We start from the raw sequence: 22038 nt of genomic DNA, 5'->3' as shown, positions 1-22038 counted from the left end.
GAGAAGAGAAAATTTTGCCTAGGCTGGACCATTCCCAAAAGTATCTGGTATAGATATACAAGGAAATAAGAAAAATTAGGAAAGCAGAAAGCAACAGATGACCTTACTACATATTTAACACCATCCATTTTCATAAGATTATAATGAGGCATCTTGACCCCTCTGCTAGGCAGTGTCAAAGAAGGCGAATACCAGGTCAGGACTTCCATCCCCAGTGGCCTGGAAAGGTCCCCACCCCAGAGTGTCACTGGGAGCCTCGTGGGAGACTAGACTTCCATACCCACTGGACAAAAATAAGGTGCCTTTCCCCCTCCTCACTATGGGGGTGTCAGAGTAGGTCTAGAAGAGAGTCAGAACCTTTACTACTGCCCAGCACTAATGAGACCACCTCTATTGTAGTGTGGGTGGAGGCTACACAGGGAGATGAATCTCCCATGCCGGTCCAGCAGGAATGAGAAGCTGCTCCCCTCTGGTGTCAAGCAGTCCAAGTGTGGAACCTGGACTTCTGCTTACATCTGTTAGTAGTGAAGACTCACCCATGCTACAGCAGAGTCACACAGTCAGTTAAAACAGAAGGTTTAAGATCCAGCCTCATAACACTATATGAGAATGTCCATGTTTTAGTCAGAAATAAATCATCATATCAAGTATGAGGAAGATTAAACCTGATAATCAGCAAGTGCAAACACTGAGAATTATGGTAACAACAGAATTTTCTGAAAAAGATTTTTAAAGCAGTCATGATAAAAAATAAAATGTTTCAACAAACACTTGAAACAAATCAAAAGAAAATATAAAGCCTCAGTGTGGGGGAAAAAGGTGAAGTCAGGCAGACAGAGAAGGAGAGAAAGAAACAGAAGATAATAAGAACCAAAGGGAAACTTTTGGATGGAAAAACACAATAACTGAAATAAAAGGCTCAGTGGCTAAACTCAACAACACAATTGAGGAGAGACTGGGAAGAATCTATGGACTGGAAGAGACAGAACAGAAATAACCCAACCTGAACACCAGAGAGAAAACAGACTGAAAATAAAATGAACAGAGCCTCAGGGACCTATGGAACCATAAAACAAAATCTAACATTCATGTTTTCAGAGTTCCTGGAAGAGAGGAGAAAGCAGCAAGGCTGAGAAGGTCCTCAAAGGTACTCCAAATCTGGCAAGAGACATAAACCTACAGATCAAACAACTGAGCAAACCATCAACAGGATAAACTCAAAGAAATCATGCCAAGATATTCCAAAATTTAACTTCCGAAAACTAAAGAGAAAGAATAATTCCTGAAAGCAGCCAGAGAAAAATGACACCTTATTTATAAGGGAAACAAGTTTAATTACAGCCAATTTCTCAGCAAAAACTATAGAGGCTAGAAGAAGTGGCACAATGTTTTCAATTATTGAAAGAAAGGAATTGTCAACCCACAATCTGACACACAGCAAAAATAAAGGAGCACTCAACAAATGTTAAGATGAAGGAAAACTAAGAGAATTTTTCACTAGAAGACCTACACTAAAAAAATGACTAAATTTTTTTAAACAGAAAAAATAGAGGAGGAACATCAGGAAATAGATAATGCTGAGCAAATGTACAGGTAAATACAATAGGAGTTCCTTCTTGAGTTCTCTAAATATGTTGATGGTTGAAGCAAAAGTTAGTACACTGATATGGTTCTAAATGTATCTAAAGGAAAATATTTAAGACAGTTACAAATATGAGAAGGTAAGGGGGACATAAAGGAAGGTTAGATATCTATATTCCACTCAAGCTGGGAAAATTACACCATTAGATGTGATAAGTTATTCATGGGTAATGTAAAAGATACTTAAAAATATACACTCAAAAACACTACAGATAAATAAAAATGGAATTTTTATGCAACCTAAAAACTCCACCAAACCACAAAAGAAAAAAGGAAAATAAAAAGGAACAAAGAAGAAATACAAAATCAACTGGAAAACAAGGTTTAAAATGACAACAATTCATATATATCAATAACTACCTTAAGTGTCAATAGACTAAAAGACATAGAGTGGCAGTTGAATAACAAAACATAGCCTATAATATTCTGCCTGCAGAAATCCTCAGCAAAATATTAGCAAACCAAATCCAACAACATATAAAAAAGATCATACACCACAATCAAGCTGGATTCATCCCAGGGTCAAAAGATGGTTCAACATATGCAAATCAATTATGTGATATGACTACATCAACAAAAGAAAAGACAAAAAACACATGATCATCAGATGATTTGATGATCCTCTTATCATCAATAGCTGCAAAAAAATCATTTGAAAATTTATTCAGGGTAGAAACTCTCACCAAAGTGGGTACAAAGGGAACATACCTCAGCACAACAAAAGCTATGTATGATAAACACACAGCCAACATAATACTTGATGGAAAGTTGAAAGCCTCACTAAAAGCTGAAACAAGACAAGCATGCCCATTCTCACCACTTCTGTTCAACATAGTGTTGGAATTCCTAGCCACAGTAATCAGAGAAGAAAAAAAACCTATCCAACTTGGAAAGGAAGAGGTAAAACTGTCACGATGTGCAGATGACATGATACAATATACATAGAAAATTCTAGAGACTCCACCCAAGAACTACTAAAACTGATAAACGAATTCAGCAGGGTAGCAGGATGCGAGATTAACATACAGAAATATGTTGCATTTCTATATACTAATAATGAAGTATCAGAAAAGTAAAAAAAAAAAATCCTGTTTAGAATCAAATAAAAAAAAAAGAACAAAGGAGGCAACCAAGTAGGTAAAAGACCCATATGCTGAGAACTATAAAACACAGATAAAGGAAACAGAAGATGATTCAAAGAAATGGAAGGATATTCCATGCTCTTGGATTGGAAGAATTAACACTGTTAAAATGGCCACACTACCCAGAGCAATTTACAGATTTAATGTGACCTCTATCAAATTACCTGTGACATTGTTAACAAAACTAGAACAAATAATCCTAAAATGTATATGGAAGCATAAAAGACCCAGAATTGCCAAAGCAATTTGGTGGGAAAAGAACAAAGCTGGAGGTATAACTGTCCCAGACTTCAGAAAATGCCAAAAAGCCACAGTAATCAAAACAGTATGGTACTGGCACAAAAACAGACATATGAATCAAGAGAAAAAATGGACAGCTCAGAAATAAATCTATACACTTCGGATCAGTCTTCAACAAGAGTCAAGAATATACAATGCAGAACAGTCTCTTTAGCAAGTAGTGTTGGGACAGCTACAGTCACATGTAAATCAAGTTAGAACACTCCCTCACACCCTGCACAAAATAAACTCAAAATGGCTTAAAGACTTAAATATAAGACATGACACCATTAAACTCCTAGAAGAGAACATAGGCAAAGAATTCTCTGACATAAATTGCAGCAATGTTTCTTAGGTCAATCTTCCAAGGCAATAGAAATAAAAGCAAAAATAAACAAATGAGCCTCAAACTTATAAGCTTTTGTACAGCAAAGGAACCATAAACAAAATGAACAGACAACATACAGACTGGGAAAAACACTTGCAATTGATGCAACCAATAAGGGCTTAATTTTCCAAAATATACAAACATCTCATACAGTTTAATATTTTTTTAAAAAAACCAACCCTAACAAAAAATGTACAGAATATCTAAATAGACATTTCCCCAAATAAGACATACAGACGGTCAATAGGCACATGAAAAAATGGTCAACTATGCTAATTATTAGAGAAATGTAAATCAAAAGCACAATGAGGTATTACCTCGCACTGGTCAGAATGGCCATCATTAAAAAGTCTATAAAGAATAAAACAGACATGAGCAATAAATAACTGAAATGAAAAATACACTAGAAGGAATCAATAGCAGAATAACTGAGGCAGAAGAACAGGTAAGTGACTGAGAAGACAGAATGGTGGAAATCTCTGCTATGCAACACAATAAAGAATGAAATGAGGACAGTCTCAGACACCTCTGGGACAACATTAAATGCACCAATATTTGAATTATAGGGGTCCCAGAAGAAAAAGAGAACGGGCCTGAGAAAACACTGGATGAGATTATAGTCACAAACTTTTCTAACACAGAAAAGGAAAGAGTCACCCAAGTCCAGGAAGTGCTGGGGGCCGCACGCAGGATAAACCCCAGGAGGAACACACTGAGATGCCCATTAATCGAGAAAGTCTACAAATAATAAATGCTGGAGAGGGTGTGGAGGAAAAAGGAACCCTCCTACGTTGTTGGCAGGAATGTAAACTGGGGCAACCACAACTGAAAACAGTATGAAGTTTCCTGAAAAAAATAAAAATAGAGCTGCCATATGATCCAGCAATCCCACTCCTGGGCATATATCCAGAGAAAACTCTAATTCAAAAAGATGGATGCACCTCAATGTTCAGAATAACTCTATTTACAATAGCCAAGACATGGAGGCAACCAAATGGCCATCAATAGATAAATGGATAATAAGAGATGTGGTATATATAATGGAATATTACTCAGCCATAAAAATAATGAAATAACGCCATTTGTAGCAAGATGGACCAACCTAGAGATTATCATACTAACTGAAAGAAGAGAAAGACAAATGATATTGTATCACTTAGATGTGGAATCTAAAATATGATACAAATGAGTTCATTTACAAAACAGAAATAGATTCACAGACACAGAAAACAAACTCATGGTTGCCAGAGCCAGAAAGGAAGGGAGAGAGATAATTTGGGAGTTTGGGATTAGCAGATACAAACTACATATATAAAATAAATAAACAATAAAGTCCTACTGTATAGCCCAGGGAACTATATTCAATATTCTGTCATAAACCATAATGGAAAACAATAGGAAAAAGAATATATACATATATATGTATAGTACAACTGAATAACTTTCTGTACACCCAAAACTAATGCAACATTGCAAATCAATTCTACTTCAATTTAAAAAATAAAATAATAATAAAAATAAAACAATAGGAGTAGGAAAAAATCAACAGTAAGAAAACATATAGATCACTTAGAAAATGAGCAAAAGACATGAACTGTCACTTCACCAAACAATATACAGATGGCACATAAATACATGAAAACATGTTCCACATCATTAGCCACTAGGGAAATGCAAAATAAAACCACAGTGAGTTATCACTACATACCTATCAGAATGGCTACAATAAAAAATAATGATAACACCAAACACTGATGAAGATGCAAAGAAATTGGGTCCCTCATATATTGCTGGTAGGAATATATATGTTTTCACTCTGGAAAACAGCTTGGTACTTTCTTCACAAGCCAAATATAAACTAACATATGACCCAGCAATTGCTCTCCTGAGCTTTAATCCCAGAGAAAGGAAGACTTACATTCACACAAAAACCTATTCACAAAGCTTTATAGCAGCTTTATTTCCAATACCTCAAACCGGAAACAACTCTCATGTCCTTCAATGGATGAATCATTAAACAAACTGGTACATCCATTCCATGACCTCAGCAATAAATAAAGAATGAACTACTGATACACAAAGCAACCTGGATGAATCTCCAGAGTTTGCTGGGTGAAAAAAAGGTCAATCCCAAAAGGTTCAATATAAGTTCACTTGTACAACACTCTTGAAATAACAAAATTATGTAATCTGGACAACAAATTGGTTGCCTGGAGTTGAGGGGATGAGGAAGGAGGAAAGTAGGTATGGCAGTAAAAGGGAAACATGAAGGAACTATTCTGTATCTTGACTATGTCAATGGCAATATCCTAACTGTGTTATTGCTTCTAGTTTTTCAAGATATTTCATTTAGGGGAAACTGGGTGAAGGGTACACCTCTATATTATTTCTTCCAGCTGTAGGTGGGTCTACAATTATCTCAAAATTAAGAGTTTAATTAAAAACATGGTTGAGATTTTGTGGTTAAAAAAATGGAATTCTAAAAAAAAATGGAATTCTAAAGAAAAACTGAGAGACTTTAGGTAGCGACAATTAGTAATTTTGAAAACCTCACTCTCTCAAGGAAAAACCTCTCTCTTGGACTTATATTGATCTCTTTACTGAATATGGGAGTGAGCGGGATGGGGGGGACAGTGCATGTACACTGAATTAATTCTAACAGAATACACAAAGTAGATTTTTAGAGCAAGGTGGAATTTTAGAGAGCATTGACTTCAGCTGAATGCATTAATGTAAGAAAGGGCTGAGGACCAGAGTGGCCATTATACCAGGAAGCCTAGGGTCAGGGCAGGTATCCAAATAAACATATTCTCAGGGCATTTAAAAACAGAAGGTTGGAATAGTGTTTAAAAATCATGACCAGAAATGAAGTTAGATCATTCTCATAGAAATAAAGGTAAGAGTCTTAAAGGAGAATGAACTCAGCAAAGAAAAAAAAAAAAAATACAATTTATACTATCACAGTACCTAAGGACTACAAATACTTAGGGTACATATTGGGCAGAAGCTCACATATTTCGTTTCTTCCCTAGACAAAAGCCATCTTCTAACACAGACGTAGGGAAATGCAGCACATCTTGGACGCCACCCAGAAATCTCCCTTTGATAAGCCAGAGGACTCTTACAAGAAGCGCTTCAAAATGGTTTCAGTCTCTGTCCCAGAAGTCATCTGAAAGTTCGCTGCCTCTCAGAGGGCCCAAGAGGAGGAAAAAATATTCTCGAGTCAAGGCCACAAAGACTAAAGACATGAAAGCTGCCAGCAGCAAATGGGAGATGACTCCCTCAAGTTCTGAGAAGGATGCAGACAAGAGTCTGCAAGCTGAAGGATCCAGCCAGCAAGGCTCTATGCAGACAGCCCCCCATCCAACTAAAACTAAGGGAGGGCGGCCAAAAAAGAAGCATGGACAGCCCACTTTTCACCTGAAGTTGCAGAGGGACATATAATCTAGCTTTTTGCTGCTCTGAAAACTGTGGACGAGAGATAACATATGCTAACACAGTAAAAAGAAAAAGAAGACAAAGGAAAGCCCTCCTGGCCCCTCAATCCCTACCCCCTCCCACCTGTTCATGTGCATGTACTAAACTACAAATTTCAGATATCCTATCTTCTTTAGTGGGGACATCTTTCAAAGTTAAAAAGAAATCCAGAAATAATATAGAAAATGAAAAATCACTTAGATATTTATATTTAATTTTTGTCAAGATAAAAAAAAAGTCTGAACTTTTTATTTCTTCTGAAATGATTTATTCACACAACACCAAAAGACCAAGACCTCAAGGCAAGGATGACATGTACTGCTCTTAATGTTCCTACTAGGCACTTTAATGAATCAGTCAACAAACATTGTTTCTTTAACTTCTATCTTGCAGTGTGCTAGAAACCATTAGTGACTTACTGCAGAGGAACAGGTATATCGGGCAAATAAATCAAGATGTATGGGGTAAGTGAGAAGAGAGTCAATCTGCCTGGAGTTGCAGGTCAACAATGGTGGCCACTACAGGATAAAGCCACTGAGAATCAGGAGAGCTAGTTCAAGTTACAGGCCACAAGCTTCATTAGGGTCCCAGGAGCAAGACGCAGCTAGAAGATCTGAGGTTGGGGAATGTACTCTCAACAATATTTCCAATGGCCAAAGAGGGTTCAAGGAGAGCTCATTGGGGTATTAAAAGAGTAACTGTTATGTTCTGGTCTTGGTTTTAATAGACTTTATTTTTTAAGGAAGTTTTAGGTTCACAGCAATACTAATCAGAAGGTAGACTCCTATTATTACCATCCCACCAGAATGATTCATTTGTTACAACTGATGAACCTACACTGATACCTCATTATCATCCAAAGTCCATAGTTCACATCAGGGTTTGCTCTTGGTATTGTACATTCTATGGGTTTGGATAAATGTATAATGAAATGTATCTACCATTATAGTATCATACAAATTAGTTTCACTGCCCTAAAAATTCTCTATGCTCTACCTATTCATCCGCCTCTCCCACTCAAACCCTGGCAACCACTGATCTTTTTACTGTCTCCCTAGTTTTGCCTTTTCCAGAATATCACATCATTGAAATCATAAAGTATGTAGCCTTTTCAGATTGGCATCTTTCACTTAGTAATATTCATGTAAGTTCTATCATGTCTTTTCATGGCTTGATAGCTCATTTCTTTACAGCACTGAATTCCATTGAAAATAAAATTTACAAACTTCTCGCAATGTTAACTAAGAAAAAAGACACAAATTACTAACATCAGAAACAAAAGAGGGGCCACTAACATTGATCCCATGGAAATTAAAAAGATAATTAAGGAATATTATGAACAACTCTTGACCCACAAATGTGATAACCTAGATGGAATGGGCTAATTCTTTGAAAGACACAATTTGTCAAAATTCACGCAAAAAGAAATAGACGATTTAAAGAGGCCTATATGAATTAAAGAAATTAAATCAATAAATAGTAACCTGCCAAAAGAGAAATCACCAGGCCCAGGCAAGTTCACTGATGAATTCTACCAAAAATTTAAGGAAGAAATTATACCAGTTCTCTACAATCTCTTCCAGAAGATACAAGCAAAAAGACTACTTAATAACATAATCTATGGGGCCAGCATTACCCTAATGCTAAAACCAGACAAACATATTACAGGAAAAGAAAATTACAAACCAATATCTTCTGTGAACATAGATGCAAAAATCCTCAACAAAGCATTAGAAAATAGAAGCCAATAATGTATAAAATGAATTATATACCATGGTCAAGTAGACTTTATTCTAGGTATGCAAGCCTGATTCAATATTCAATTATCAATATAATCCATCACAACAACAGAATAAGGAAGAAAAATTATATAACATCAATATATACAGAAAAAGAATTAAACAAAATCCCACACCCATTCATGAATAGAAATGCTCAGCAAAGTTTTCCTCAATTTGATTAAAAAATATCTACCAAAAAATCTATAGCTCACATTGTATTTAATGATGAAACTAGATACGTCCCTGTTAAGATAAGAAATAAGGCAAAGGTGTCTGCTCTCCCAATCAACATCATACTGGAAGCACTAGGTAATTCAATAAGATAGTAAAATATAAGGAAGAAAAAAAATAAAATATAAGGAAGAAATAAAACTGTATTTGTTGACAGAATATATGGTTATCTATGTAAAAAATTCCAAAGAATCAACAAAAAACAACCTGCTGGAAGTATAAGCAATTATAGCAAGATTGTAAGATACAAGGTTAATATACAAAAGTCACCATCTTATACACCAACAATGAATACTAGAGTTTGAAATTAAAAACACAATACCATTTACATCAGCGCCAAAAATTCAAATACTTGGGTATAAATCAAAACTGTTCAAGATTTACATAAGGAATACTGTAAAATTCTGATGAAAGAAGTCAAAGATTAAGTAAATGGAGAAATATTCCATGTGCACATAGGAAGACTCACCACCATTAAGAGATCAGTTCTTTCCAACCTGAAGTACAGATTCAATGAAATCCCAATCGAAATTCTAGCAAATTATCAACTAACTTGATTCTAAAGTTTATATAGAAAGATTAAAGATTCAGAATGTCCAATACAACACCCAAACAGCAGAAGAAGTGACAGGACTGATGTTATTTGACTCCAAGACTTAAAAGACTTACAATCTATAAAAGAGCATTAATCAAGACAGTGTGGTGCTCACTTTAGCAGCACATGTACTAAAATTGGAATGATACAGAGAAGATGAGCATGGCCCCTGGGCAAGGATGACATCCAAATTCATGAAGTGCTCCATAAAAAAAGACAAGTGTGGTACTGGCAAACCTGAATTTCATGTCCAATAAAAAAGAAGAAAAAACTTTTCAAATGAAGGCCTCTGTGACAGGTGGGCTAAGTATGAGCTGTGACCCCATCCTCTCTGCAGACATGACCCAGATTTGGCACCATCTTTGGTTCCCCACACAAGGCAACAGTGATGCCTGATAGAGCCTGGGTTTCTGACTTGGCACTGATGCTACTGACCTCGGCAGAAGGGCTTTATAACAGGAAACACAGACATACACTAACTCTAGGGCTTTCATCCTGATACCATTAAATTGTTCTTTTATAATTAGGCTTTAAGATAAGAATGATCTGCCCATTATCACCAAAAGTTGTACTTCACCTTTACCGCAGAAAGGCGGGCACCCTTTCTGCACACTGTTTTTCTGGGAACCTCTCCTTCTATACTATCACAGCCAGATTCTCTACTTTCAGAAACATGGATTCCTAGTTGTCAACTTGTCTTTCAAACAAATAAACTATAAAGAAAGAAACAACTATCACTTCATCAAACATTTGGCCATCTTCACCCCTCGCCTCCAAGCCTGGTAAGAGCCTCTGTTCTCCACATTCCTAGATGGACCATTGACCCAAATCCTGGAGGCCCCTCCAGGATCCCCAGACCAGTATCTGCAGACTGTTCTATCCTTTCTTCTTTGGGAAAAGTTTGTGAGGAGAGAACCGTTCATGGCAGAGTCCTCCGTGATGGACAAGAGAGGCTCTGGGCCTGAGTCTGCTAGAGAGAAACCAGGAGAGTGAGGTTCTGTTTAAAGAAATAAAAGATGGCAGAGTTCGCTGATAGAATGACGCACTCCCTCAGCAGAGGCAACAACAGCCCTGAAGACGCTCTGTGCCGATGGTGGCAGGGCCACCGAGGGCAGGCACCTGGGCAGAGTCATCCCATCTGAGAACACCTGGGCTGAACCACGACAAGGCTCCACTGAGATGACACGAAAGGTGAGGACATCGACGGTTCCTCCTGATTCTCCTGAGTTCTAGCTGAACTCCAGATCAGTGAGGAAATACCTTGGGGGAGGCCCTTCATTTCTCTGACCCGGCTTGTCTGCGCTGCCCGACACGGGCTCAAAAGGGCCTACAGAGAAGAGAGACCCCTGCAGCCTCTGTAGGCAGGATCAGGCTTCAAGGCTACAGAAGGAAATTCCAGATCTGGAGAGCCTCACCCAGGAACGTGGCCCGTGCGTCCTCTGCTCCGGCACGTCTCGGCACTATGCCCTGACGTGCTTGTGTTCAGAGAGCAGGTTACAGCACGCCGCCACTCTGTTCTCTGGCTTTATGCAACATCAGGTGGGGCCCAGAGCAGCCGCAGCTTGTGCGTTCTTTTCTGACTGCTGTCAGCGTTTTACATTTTCCTGACGCACAGGACAAATATCACTTTCTATGTGTGCAACGGTGAACAGAACAAAGCGTGGAACGTTTTCTTCAACTAGGCCTCCCTTGCCCTGCCCCACCGATGGTCTAGCCTGCGTGCCAGGCACTTGTTTGTTTCAATGTACTCACTCCACAGGGGCAGAAGCAGGCAGTGTGGTTCGCGGCATCCTAACAGCCAGAGGCCTGGCGTCCGTGCCTTTGGAGCCACGGAGGGCCTTCAGACAGCCACAGAACCAGCTGTCCGGCTGCTCCTGGAGCAGCGCTCTGACGGTGCTCTCTGACTACTTGAAGCAAAGCCCCATGGGTTTTCCTTCAGTAGGTGCTTCTGTGATTTATTTTTTAGTAAGAAGCCAACAGAGTTTAAGGAAGAACAAAGAGCTAGTCAAAAGTTTTTCTGCCCTGGATAAAGAATATTATTATGTCAGTGAAAAGATTAGTTTACACAAACCTATATAAGGCCTCAAACTGCCTTTCACAGAGGCCAGTCCTCCAAGGGTACAAAGTCTGCGTTAGGCAGCACTTAAATGTGAAAGGGTCCACTCTTCACTTGAGGACACAGCAGATCAAAATGAATCAAAAAGCGATGTTCCTTAACTCTCACATCATGGTGTGCTAATGACTCACCTTTAAGAACACATGCAACCAGTCAGAAAGGGATGGGAATCCTTTTAGCCCCAACTAACTAAAGCCCAAAGCATCTCAGAAAAAAAGTATGTAGAATAACTTCAAAGGGAAATAATGGATGGTCTGGATGAAAACACTCATCTTTCAGGAAAACCTAAACCTGCCTTCCCAAGAAGACGAGGGACAGCGGAGCGTGGGAACTGAAGGACCAGAAAAAGAGAAGTGCTTGCAAACGACTACACGTGAGTAAGACAGGCAGTAAGTGATAAAAGGGATCCCTTACAGACTCTTACTCAAACTGTGCTGCTGGTGGTAAGGTTACCTGCTCTCTTTAGAGAAGATCGTATAGAGGATGACAACGTCTCCCTTTCCAAGGAAGGATGAGGGTCACACCATGAGGTCACCACAAGGGATGCAGGGTCCCATGCAGGTTCATTTCAGATTTCAGAGCAGCCCTCTCCAGAACATCCACATGCACTGCAGGACATCTGATGGGTTGCTTTCTCTCTCTTTTAAAGTGATTTAGATTAACCTCGATTTAGTTTAACAGCTGTTACTTGATTTTTTGTCTTTTTCTTATTGCTTGATATAACTGTTCATTCCTAAGAGTATTTTTAAATACATATGGTTTTGATTGTAATATGTTATTTACATTTCATTAAGTCCCCTAAAATTAGAAGATATAAGTATTGTATTTTTACTCTTAATTAAACCATCATCAGTGTTTTACACAACTAGATGGAGATATGTGAAACAGAGGGGGACAAAAGACTATTACAATATATGTATCTATTAGAAGTCTATATAAGTAGCTTAATATTTAACCTTAGTAAATTGTTATTGGTTTATCAGCTTCAAGAAAACAAAACCCTAAACAACCACAAAGACATTCCCAGCTAAACCTATCAGTACTTTTATTAATTTAAAACCATTGTTTCTTATTTTGTAATTTTCTGTAATTTATCATTTCAGATTTGTTCATGATATTCTTTGCTATCTAAATGTCTTTAGATTTTATGCAGTTAAAATTTTTTCCCTTTAAAAAATTATAAAGGGGCACAAATCCAGTTCTAGAACTACAACCTGAGAAAACCCTCCATCCACTCCCCAGTGAGAATACCAAAACTGGTTTAAAAAAAAACAAATTAAGTCTTTAGAAATGGTCATAAGGGACTTTCCTTCCCTTCCCAAGTGGTCCACTGGCTAAGACTCCACAGTCCCAATGCAGGGGGCCAGGGTTCAATCCCACGTCAAGGAACTAGATCCTACACACCACAACTAAAGATCTCGCATGCCGCTACTAAGACCCGGCGAAGCCAAAGAAATAAATATTTTTCTATAAAGAAACTGTCCCAACAACACTTAACAAGTGAAGAAACATTTATTTTAAAAAGTCTGCTGAATCTCAGTAAGGGCAGTGAGAGTTCACGGCACTTAAACCACCACCCACTTCGCTCTTCACCCCAGTGGAGAGTGAGGGAAACGCCACTCTGTGCAGTGTGTGACCAAGGCTGAGCGCTCTGGAGTGCCCCCTACTTACACTGATTTGTTTGAAACGGAATGTGAAGTTCCTAAGGATGCTATCAGAAACAATGGAGATGTGGGTGGTTAGCAGGTAAGGGGAGCCAGGAGCTTGATGGGGCTTCCCTGGTGGCACAGTCCACCTGCAGTGCTGGAGACCTGGGTTCTGTTCCTGGATTCAGAAGATCCGGGAGAAGGGACAGGCTACCCACCCCAGTATTCACGGGGCTTCCCTGGTGGCGCAGTCCACCTGCAGTACTGGAGACCTGGGTTCTGTTCCTGGATTCAGAAGATCCGGGAGAAGGGACAGGCTACCCACCCCAGTATTCACGGGGCTTCCCTGGTGGCGCAGTCCACCTGCAGTGCTGGAGACCTGGGTTCTGTTCCTGGATTCAGAAGATCCGGGAGAAGGGACAGGCTACCCACCCCAGTATTCACGGGGCTTCCCTGGTGGCGCAGTCCACCTGCAGTGCTGGAGACCTGGGTTCTGTTCCTGGATTCAGAAGATCCGGGAGAAGGGACAGGCTACCCACCCCAGTATTCACGGGGATTCCCTGGTGGCGCAGTCCACCTGCAGTGCTGGAGACCTGGGTTCTGTTCCTGGATTCAGAAGATCCGGGAGAAGGGACAGGCTACCCACCCCAGTATTCACGGGGATTCCCTGGTGGCTCAGACGGTGAAGAATCCCTGGGTCGGTAGGATCCCCTGGAGAAGGGCATGGCTACCCACTCCAGTGTTCCTGCCTGGAGAACCCCATGGACAGAGGAGCCTGGTGGGCTACAGTCCACGGGGTCGCAGAGGGTCGGACACGACTGAGTGACGAAGCACAGCACACACAGGAGTGTGATAAAGCAACGAATTCGGAAAGCCGCGGTGCTGCCAGAGCAACCAGTGAAGGAGAGCCAGAGCGCCCTCCTAGGGCTTAAAGAAAAATTAGACTTTCAGTAAAAACTAGCAAACTGGACACATATTTAATTTTGCTCCTTCTCAAAAACCCACTAAAATAACAATCAGTGTTATAAGACAAAGCTACAAGGATGAGATGAGGACAGGAGGCCATTTTGGAAGCCAGAAGAAAAGATGGCTTTAACCTTCTCAACTTTAGTGAAAGCTAGATGGAATGGAACAACACTTTTAAAAGTATAAAGGCAAATTATTTTTAACCTAAAATTCTATATTCTTCTATATTTGATCAAATTTAAGAGTAGATAAAGAATAGATTGAAAAAAGCCTTTGATGCAGGAAATAGGTGATCCAACACTGGAGAGAGGCAGTAAGAACCCCGGGATGGTGGTGGTGAAATGAAATGCCAGGACGACAGCTGCGTATCAGTCCAGACTGGAGCAGGCTGGAAGGCACTGGCAGGGATTATCCTGGGAGAAGATCAGACACCATGCGTAAAAATTCCTTGAAAAATACGAGGCAGACTTAAGGGCTGGGTTAGTGTAAAATACACAGAAAACCAAGGAAACAAACAGAAACTTAGGTGAGTATCACCTGTAGAATAAGATAAACATTTATGCAGGAAAAGAAAGGAAATCATCATTTTCTACCTGGTTCAACTACTATACATGGTACGTCAGTTCAGTTCAGTTGTTCAGTCACATCCGACTCTCTGTGATCCCAAGGACGCAGCACTCCAGGCCTCCCTGTCCATCACCAACTCCCGGAGTTTACCCAAACTCATGTCCATTGAGTCGGTGATGCCATCTAACCATCTCATCCTCTGCCATCCCCTTCTGCTCCCGCCTTCAATCTTTCCCAGCACTGGGGTCTTTTCCAAGGAGTCAGTTCCTCGCATCAGGTGGCCAAAGTACTGGAGTTTCAGCTTCAGCATCAGCCCTTCCAATGAATACTCAGGACTGATTTCCTTTAGGATGGACTGGTTGGATCTCCTTGTAGTCCAAGGGTCTCTCAAGAGTCTTCACCAACACCACAGTTAAAATGCAATTCTTCTGCACTCAGCTTTCCTCACAGTCCAACTCTCACATCCATACATGACCACTGGAAAAACCATAGCCTTGACTAGACAGACCTTTGTTGGCAAAGTAATGCCTCTGCTTTTTAATATGCTATCTAGGCTGGTCATAACTTTTCTTCCAAGGAGCAAGCGTCTTTTAATTTCATGGCTGCAGTCACTGTCTGCAGTGATTTTGGCACCCCCCAACATAAAGTCTGCCACTGTTTCCACTGTTTCCCCATCTATTTGCCATGAAGTGATGGGACCAGATGCCATGATCTTAGTTTCCTGAATGTTGAGTTTTAAGCCAACTTTTTCACTCTCCTCTTTCCACTTTCATCAAGAGGCTCTTTAGTTCATTTTCTGCCATAAGGGTAGTATCATCTGCATATCTGAGATTACTGATATATGGTATTTACATATTTACAATATTGTAGACACTATCAGTTTAAACAATGACCAATTTGAAAGAGGGAATGAGGACTTGTACTTGTGGAACAGGAGTGAGGAGGAAAAAAGCTACATATAAAAATTATGCTTGAAACTGAAGAACCAAGTTGTACCATTACAAGCATGTTACATACAGAACTGAATGTAAATGTAAACATAAATACCTAGAGAATCAGGTAAAACAGGTGAAGTGCTTACCCTGGAGAAGAAGGGGATAATGTGGGACTGCTGTTTTCCATAACAAGCTTGACAAACTCTTGACTCTAAAAACTATGTGAATTCTAACTTCAAATAAAAATTTAAAATGTATACTTCTATCTCTCCTATACTATGTCACTTCATTCACCAGTGTTCAATTTTCATGACTAGTTTATACTAGTACAAAAGAATTAATTTTGTCTCTGCCTTAAAGGCATTACTATGAAGGCTATGAAGACATTCAGAAATCCTGCTTTTAATAATAACAGTTATCATTACTGTGTGCCCAATACTGTACTAAGAACCTTGATGCATAATCTCCAATTTCCACAACAGCCATGCAAAGTAGGTATTGTTTCCATTCTATAGATGAGAAACTGATGCTCAGAGATGTTAAATAATCTGCTAACCTGCAGCACAGCTCCCTGATCCCAAGGTTTCTGTTCTTTTCATTAGATCACATCACCTCTTTCTAGGGTTTGAGTTTAAAGAAAATAAAAAGGGGGGGGAAATGCAACAGTTCTATTAAGTCCTTTGCAGGAAGGACAGGGAAGGGAAGAGGAATCTTGAAGGATTCAGAAATATTACTAGGTAGCTCTCTACTGACTTAACCGAGCTTAACCCCAAATTGGAATTTCCAGCTGGTCATGTGAGCACAGAAAGCAATTTTTAAACTCTGGCTAGGAGCCCCTATGATTACAAAAATAAGAGCTCCATTCTGCTCTTATTTTGAAAGGAGATGTTTCAGCTGCTCTAGCATGGGCCTAAACACCCTGGTGAGGACGCTAAGAAGACACGGTTTTGTGTCCAGGGACCCCCAGTCATCCTGCAAAGCTGATTTCTGAAACGGCAAGGACAGAGGCATAGGTGCTTCCCCGCAGTGACCGGGGTCTGGAATCTTGGACTAGTCCATCTTGAGGGTCCCTTCTGAGTAAGATTCTAGGTTGTGTTTATCTTGGTTTAAAACATGAGGAGTTTTGAAAGTGTCTTGGCCAGTCTATTTTCTGGAATCATTGTGTGTTATCATCCAGACACTTACCTGGCTATTTAGGTCTGCTGGCTGGTTGGCTCAGGTGTGGGTAAAGTGCCCAGTTTGGAGAAGAGCAATGTTGTTTACATTCTTTCTTTCTGAAAAGTCACAAGCCACCGGCAAGAAATGAAAGTGAAATCAGGGGACAGTGTCATCAGTCAGCAGAAATGTGCCAAAGTTCAGAGAGCTGTTTACTTAGGCACGACATGCCTGCCAGCCAGTCATAAGCCCGGGGCTGCATTGATCTGCCGGCCCCTCTCCACCGGCCTGGATTCTGGAGCCTGGACACTAGGAAGCCAGCGAGAGAGAAGAACCCACCGAACCTGATTTCCTGCTCCTCCTCTTGAAAAGCGCTTTGTGCGTTCTGCATCTTCTCTTCGGTAAGTACCTGCCTTGCGTGCCCAACAGCTCGCCCAGATGCCTGCTGCTCTGAAGACAAGTAGGCTTTCCTCTCAGACCCTGCATTCTAACCATGGACCTGGGGAAACAACCGGTAGTCAGGGTCTGGGGACCACCACCCACCCCCATGGATGACCCACCTCCAAGAGCTCAGCTCTCCCCTCCTCCTTCCCCCTATTCCCTTCAGCATCAGCCTGTGGGCCTCTGGCCTCTAAGGCAGTGCAGGTAATGCCAGATTGGTTAGAAATGCAGAGGAGAGCGATGGGCAGTGGGATTTTGCACAGAGTCTACACAAATAATAGTCTATGGCGCATGAAGTGGAAAAGACGGCCAAACAAAAGCAGATCACAGACTTGCAGTAGCTAAACAGGAATACCATGAGTCCTCCTGAAAATACGCACTGTGGACTAAGACTGTCAGAAAGACCTCTCTGCTCTCAACTCAGAAAGAAGACAGTAGGATCTAAGAGATTTTTAGACCTGGTGTTATTAGATTACATTGCTTTTCACAACTTGATGGAAATTCACAGTGGGATTTTAGTTGTTGGTGCAGATGTTTCCCCTAAAATTTCCAGTTAGCTTCTTCACCTGTAAAATCAAACGCTCCTTGGGAAAAGATAAACACGCATGTATTTGGGATTGTCTTTCCTTCCTCCCTCGTGACAACTGAAGTGCATTTTTCAGTATCTTCTTCCTAAACCGCACCTCTCCCAAACTCCCGAATCCGTGCCTATGACAGTCTCCTTTTGATTTTGCATATTCCCCTTTCTCAACACTCTTTCTGGCCAACCCACCTGCTTTATCTAATCGCTAACACTGTTTTCTAAATTTCACTTTTACATAAATAGAACGCATGACTCTGGAAATATTTTTAATGTGAAAAGAAAAGAACTCTTGCCCATAATGCCCAGAGATACCAGAACTAACATCATTTTAGAACATTTCCTTAGTATCTTTCTTGCGGTCACACTGTTTAGTGTGATTTTAGACCTGGTTTTTCTAAAGGCTACATAGAGTTTTATTATCTTGATATGTCATAATTTGATTCTAATGTTGCTTCTCATTTTTGGCTAAAGTAATACTATGATAAACATTCCTGTATATAAATCACTGACGGCATTTCTGATTGCTGCCTGACTCATAAGGGGAATTAGTTGCCCAAAGGGTTATGATTTTTAGTGTTTTTAGTGCTTTTTGCTCTCCTGCCTCCCAGAAAGTTTGTAAGAATTTTCACATCCACCATTATTCTATGAAGATGCCAGTTTTCTTGCACTCTTGGTATCTAGTGTTTTTATCTGCAGTTTTGATGGGGAAACTCAGACTATTTGGCATATCCTTGACTATTTACTTGAGGTGTAGACTTTTTTTTCATGTTAGTTAATGTGACAGAGTGATTTACAATAAGAAACAGATATTCCGTCTCTGTCCCCATAAAACCCTTGGCATTTCCTAAGTGATAATAGAGGTGAATGTGTTTGTTTGTTTTAATTCATTACAAACCCTTTTCAGCCACCTTTGAGTCCATGTTAATGACTCGGCTTCTGGAAGGCCCCTAAGGAGAGGGCTGGTTGCCAGGGAAACAGCCACATCCTTACAGGGCTGGGCCTTCAGCCCAACCTCCAGGGAGGCGAGAGGGATGGAGACAGAGTGTCCCCGATGGGCCGATGATTTCATAGATCACACCTGAGTAAAGGAACTTCATAAAAAAAACCCCTACAGGACAAGGCTCAAGGGCTTCTGGGCTGATGGAAGCATGGAGGCGCCGGGAGGGTGGCAGGCCCAGACAGGACATGGCAGCTCCGCGACCCCTCCCCGCATCCTCTGCCCCGAGCGTCTTTAGGGTGGCTGCTCCTGGGCTGTGAACCAGTACTCTGATAACGCAGACTGCTGGCCGGAGTTCTGTGAGCCGCTCCAGTAAATTAATCAGACCCAAGGAGGGGGATGTGGGGACCTCCAAGCTGTCGCTGGTTGGTCAGAAGCGCAGGTGACGTCACAGGCTTGTGATGGGGGGGACTGCGCCCTCAGCCTGTGGGAGGTGCCACCTCCAGGTAGACGGAGTCAGAGTGGAACTACAGGACACCCAGGTGTCGCAGAGAATTCCCTGGTGGGGAAAAACCCTCGCACGTTTGGTGGAGGGTACAAATAAGGAAAAAAGAGGTTTTTACAGTTAACTACTTTGCATTCCTTCTCAGGTGAAATATCTCTTCATGTGCCTCGTTCATTTTCATGGGGATTAAATGTTTTTTAACTTTTTGGCATAAACGTTTTTTTATATTAGGTATAGTAACCATTCCATATTGATTGCAAATATTTTTCCATGCTCACTGACTTTTAATTTTGTGTTTCCGTTGTATAGAAGTGTATATTTTCCCGGTTAAATCCATACCATTTTTCCTTTGTAGTTTCAATTTGCTTTTAAGCTCAGAGCATTCTTTTTTCATTCATAAATCAAATATTTACTTTTCTCTAGATCTTTTTTGTCTGCTTGTTCCTTATATCTCACTACTGGGTCCATGTGAAATTTATTTTGATATATGGAGTGAGATGAGGCCCTAAAATAGTTTTAACTAATTGCTTCAGCATTAGTTAAAGGAAAGCCCTTCCTTCCACTGAATTCTAATGCCACTCTTAATGGTGTATTAAGAGTGTACTCACAGGTGTGGCTTTTCTGAGATGGTCTGCTCTCTGAGCAGTCCAGCCAGTGCCCCCCCACCCTCCTCTGTTGGCTCCACTTTCCCCTCAGTCACCTCTACCTGGGAGCCGGGCACTGCAGTGACCCCAGTGATCAGTCTACCTTTGGAATCTTCCAGTGAATTGCATCTTCAAGCAAAGCAATATATAACAAGTATCTTTGGAGGTTTAATCATCAAAGGCACGCATAGTAGGTTCTATAGAAACTGAGACACTTTATTCTGCACCCCTGGACTCACACCTCAGTTTTCTCAGCCCTGTCAAAAGGACAAGCGTGAAACAATTTAGTAGCTACTTGACTCATTCCTTCACTCACGGGAAAACAAGCCACAGATCAAGGGAGCATAGCACCTCACGAGCAGGGCAGCACCCTTCCTAGGGATCTGGGGCAAAAGTGAGCCCCACAGAGCACTGGAAGAAGTCATATGACTTGTAAGGACACCCTGACCTCGAAGCCAGCAGGCCCTGCTTCCTAGGGAAGGTGAACTGGCTGAGGCTGCTGAAGGGCTGTGGATGGTGTATGTTAGGCTTCCTTGACAGGTGTTTCTCATGCAGGCTGACTTGGGTTTAGATTTGTGACCTAAGCCAGGTCACTGGAGCCACATTTTATGAGCCTCAATACACAAATGAACTTCATCAGCCAAAACCTGTGGGGTTTGGGAGGAGATCCCCAGATCTTCTGTGAAGGCACAGACCTACTGCCCACTCGGCAGCAGGAGGGAGGTGGGGGTCTGACAGCAGAGACCCTGGCAGAGCAGAGAACACACAGGAGCCGCAACGTCAGCCCCTTCCCGAGCAGCCTGCCCGCAGCATCCCACCCACCGGCAAGCACCAGGCCTCAGTGAGCGGCCCTCCACGAGTGACCAGGGTAGATCTGCTCTCTGAGGGGCAGAGGGGGAGACCCCAGCACAGGTATAGCTCAGTTTGTCTGTGACTGGCTGTGAGTTATCTTGCTTGAGTTATGAAGCCATTTTACGTGCGCTACAAGCTCCAGGTGAGAGACGCATCCTCCTATGTGTGGATGGAGGGCAAGTCCTAGAAGACTTAGCTCCCTCCAGCCAACTCAAAAAATACCTTTTGCAAAACTGAAGGGCTGAGGCTTAGTGATGGTCTATCAATCTTCACCTCCTCCTCCTCTTTCCTTCTGACTGCTGGGGGCAAACTGCGATCACAACCTTTAGAGCAGAGCTCCTGGGCAGGACTGCCAGAGCCAAGGCCCAGCACTGCCCCCACCCCAACTCAGGAGCTCTCCACGCCCCCGGCCCTGCCGCCTGGGGCACGTGCCGCAGGTTTGGGGAGCAGGGCCTTGAGGTGAAGAAGCAGCTCCTGGTGAGGACACAATCCACACCTCTCACCCTGGCCTCCGAGGCCTCAGGGACCCGTGTACACTCATCCATCCAGCCTTGTCCCCCTGGTCAGCGGGCTGCCACTCCGCCCCCAGTCTGTTCCTCTCCCAATGCAGTATCTCTAACCACTGCCCCCTCCTTCTGGAAGACTCTTCCCCTGGATCTTTCACACCCCTCAGGCCTCAGATCAAATGCCTGCTTCGCACACAGGCCCTCCCCTGACCCTCCACTGGAGGCTCATCACTTCCTGCTGCCAGGTCCTCTCTTTGACGTCATCCTATTTATCTGCTTCCCAAATCACTTCAAAACTTATAATTATCTTTGTGAAAACACGTGCTTGGTGTTTGGTGCCCCAGCCAGAGTGCAAGCGCAAGGAATGCAGGCCCCTGCTCCGCCCTGCGTGCCGCTGACTGCCCAGGGCCTGTGACTCAGGGGATCATCCCACACGTGTGACCCCGGGGGTCACAGGATGAAACCCTGGCCTGGTCAGTATGAGGGGGGACAGTGACTCCGGGCAAGTGCAGGAGAGAGAGGACAGGAGCAGCGCAATCAAGACGGACAGCTGAAGGGACTTCCCTGGCGCCCCAGTGGTTAGGACTCCGGCTTCCAATGCAGGAGGCATGGATTTGACCCCTGGTCAGGAAACTAAGGAGTCCCACAGGC

General features: G+C 41.9%; 1 protein-coding gene, 1 long non-coding RNA gene and 1 other non-coding gene across 14 annotated transcripts in view; 2 read left to right on the top strand and 1 right to left on the bottom strand.

Moving 5' to 3' along the window:
* Positions 1 to 16021, top strand: part of AGBL3 (AGBL carboxypeptidase 3) — a 109011-nt gene extending 92990 nt beyond the window's left edge. For all 10 annotated transcript variants that reach the window (XM_020880033.2, XM_070465418.1, XM_070465403.1 and 7 more), the window contains one exon: positions 6483 to 16021. In XM_020880033.2, coding sequence (XP_020735692.2) covers positions 6483 to 6894 — 412 coding nt within the window. In that variant the 3' untranslated portion in view covers positions 6895 to 16021. The remainder of the gene's footprint in view (positions 1 to 6482) is intronic.
* The window catches only part of LOC110128968 (uncharacterized), a 65888-nt gene extending 48853 nt beyond the window's left edge, over positions 1 to 17035 (bottom strand). For all 3 annotated transcript variants that reach the window (XR_011486876.1, XR_011486877.1, XR_002311334.2), the window contains exon 1: positions 16950 to 17035. This is a non-coding gene — a long non-coding RNA (uncharacterized lncRNA). The remainder of the gene's footprint in view (positions 1 to 16949) is intronic.
* On the top strand, positions 9642 to 9748 carry LOC139036601 (U6 spliceosomal RNA). Its single transcript, XR_011489420.1, has one exon. It is a non-coding gene; the product is annotated as a U6 spliceosomal RNA (small nuclear RNA).
* Positions 17036 to 22038: the final 5003 nt, after the last annotated feature.

Source organism: Odocoileus virginianus, chromosome 1, assembly GCF_023699985.2.
Source record: "Odocoileus virginianus isolate 20LAN1187 ecotype Illinois chromosome 1, Ovbor_1.2, whole genome shotgun sequence".
Taxonomy (NCBI): Eukaryota; Metazoa; Chordata; class Mammalia; order Artiodactyla; family Cervidae; genus Odocoileus; species Odocoileus virginianus.
Note: the sequence above shows the minus strand (reverse complement) of the source record. Positions and strands in the feature narration are given on the sequence as shown.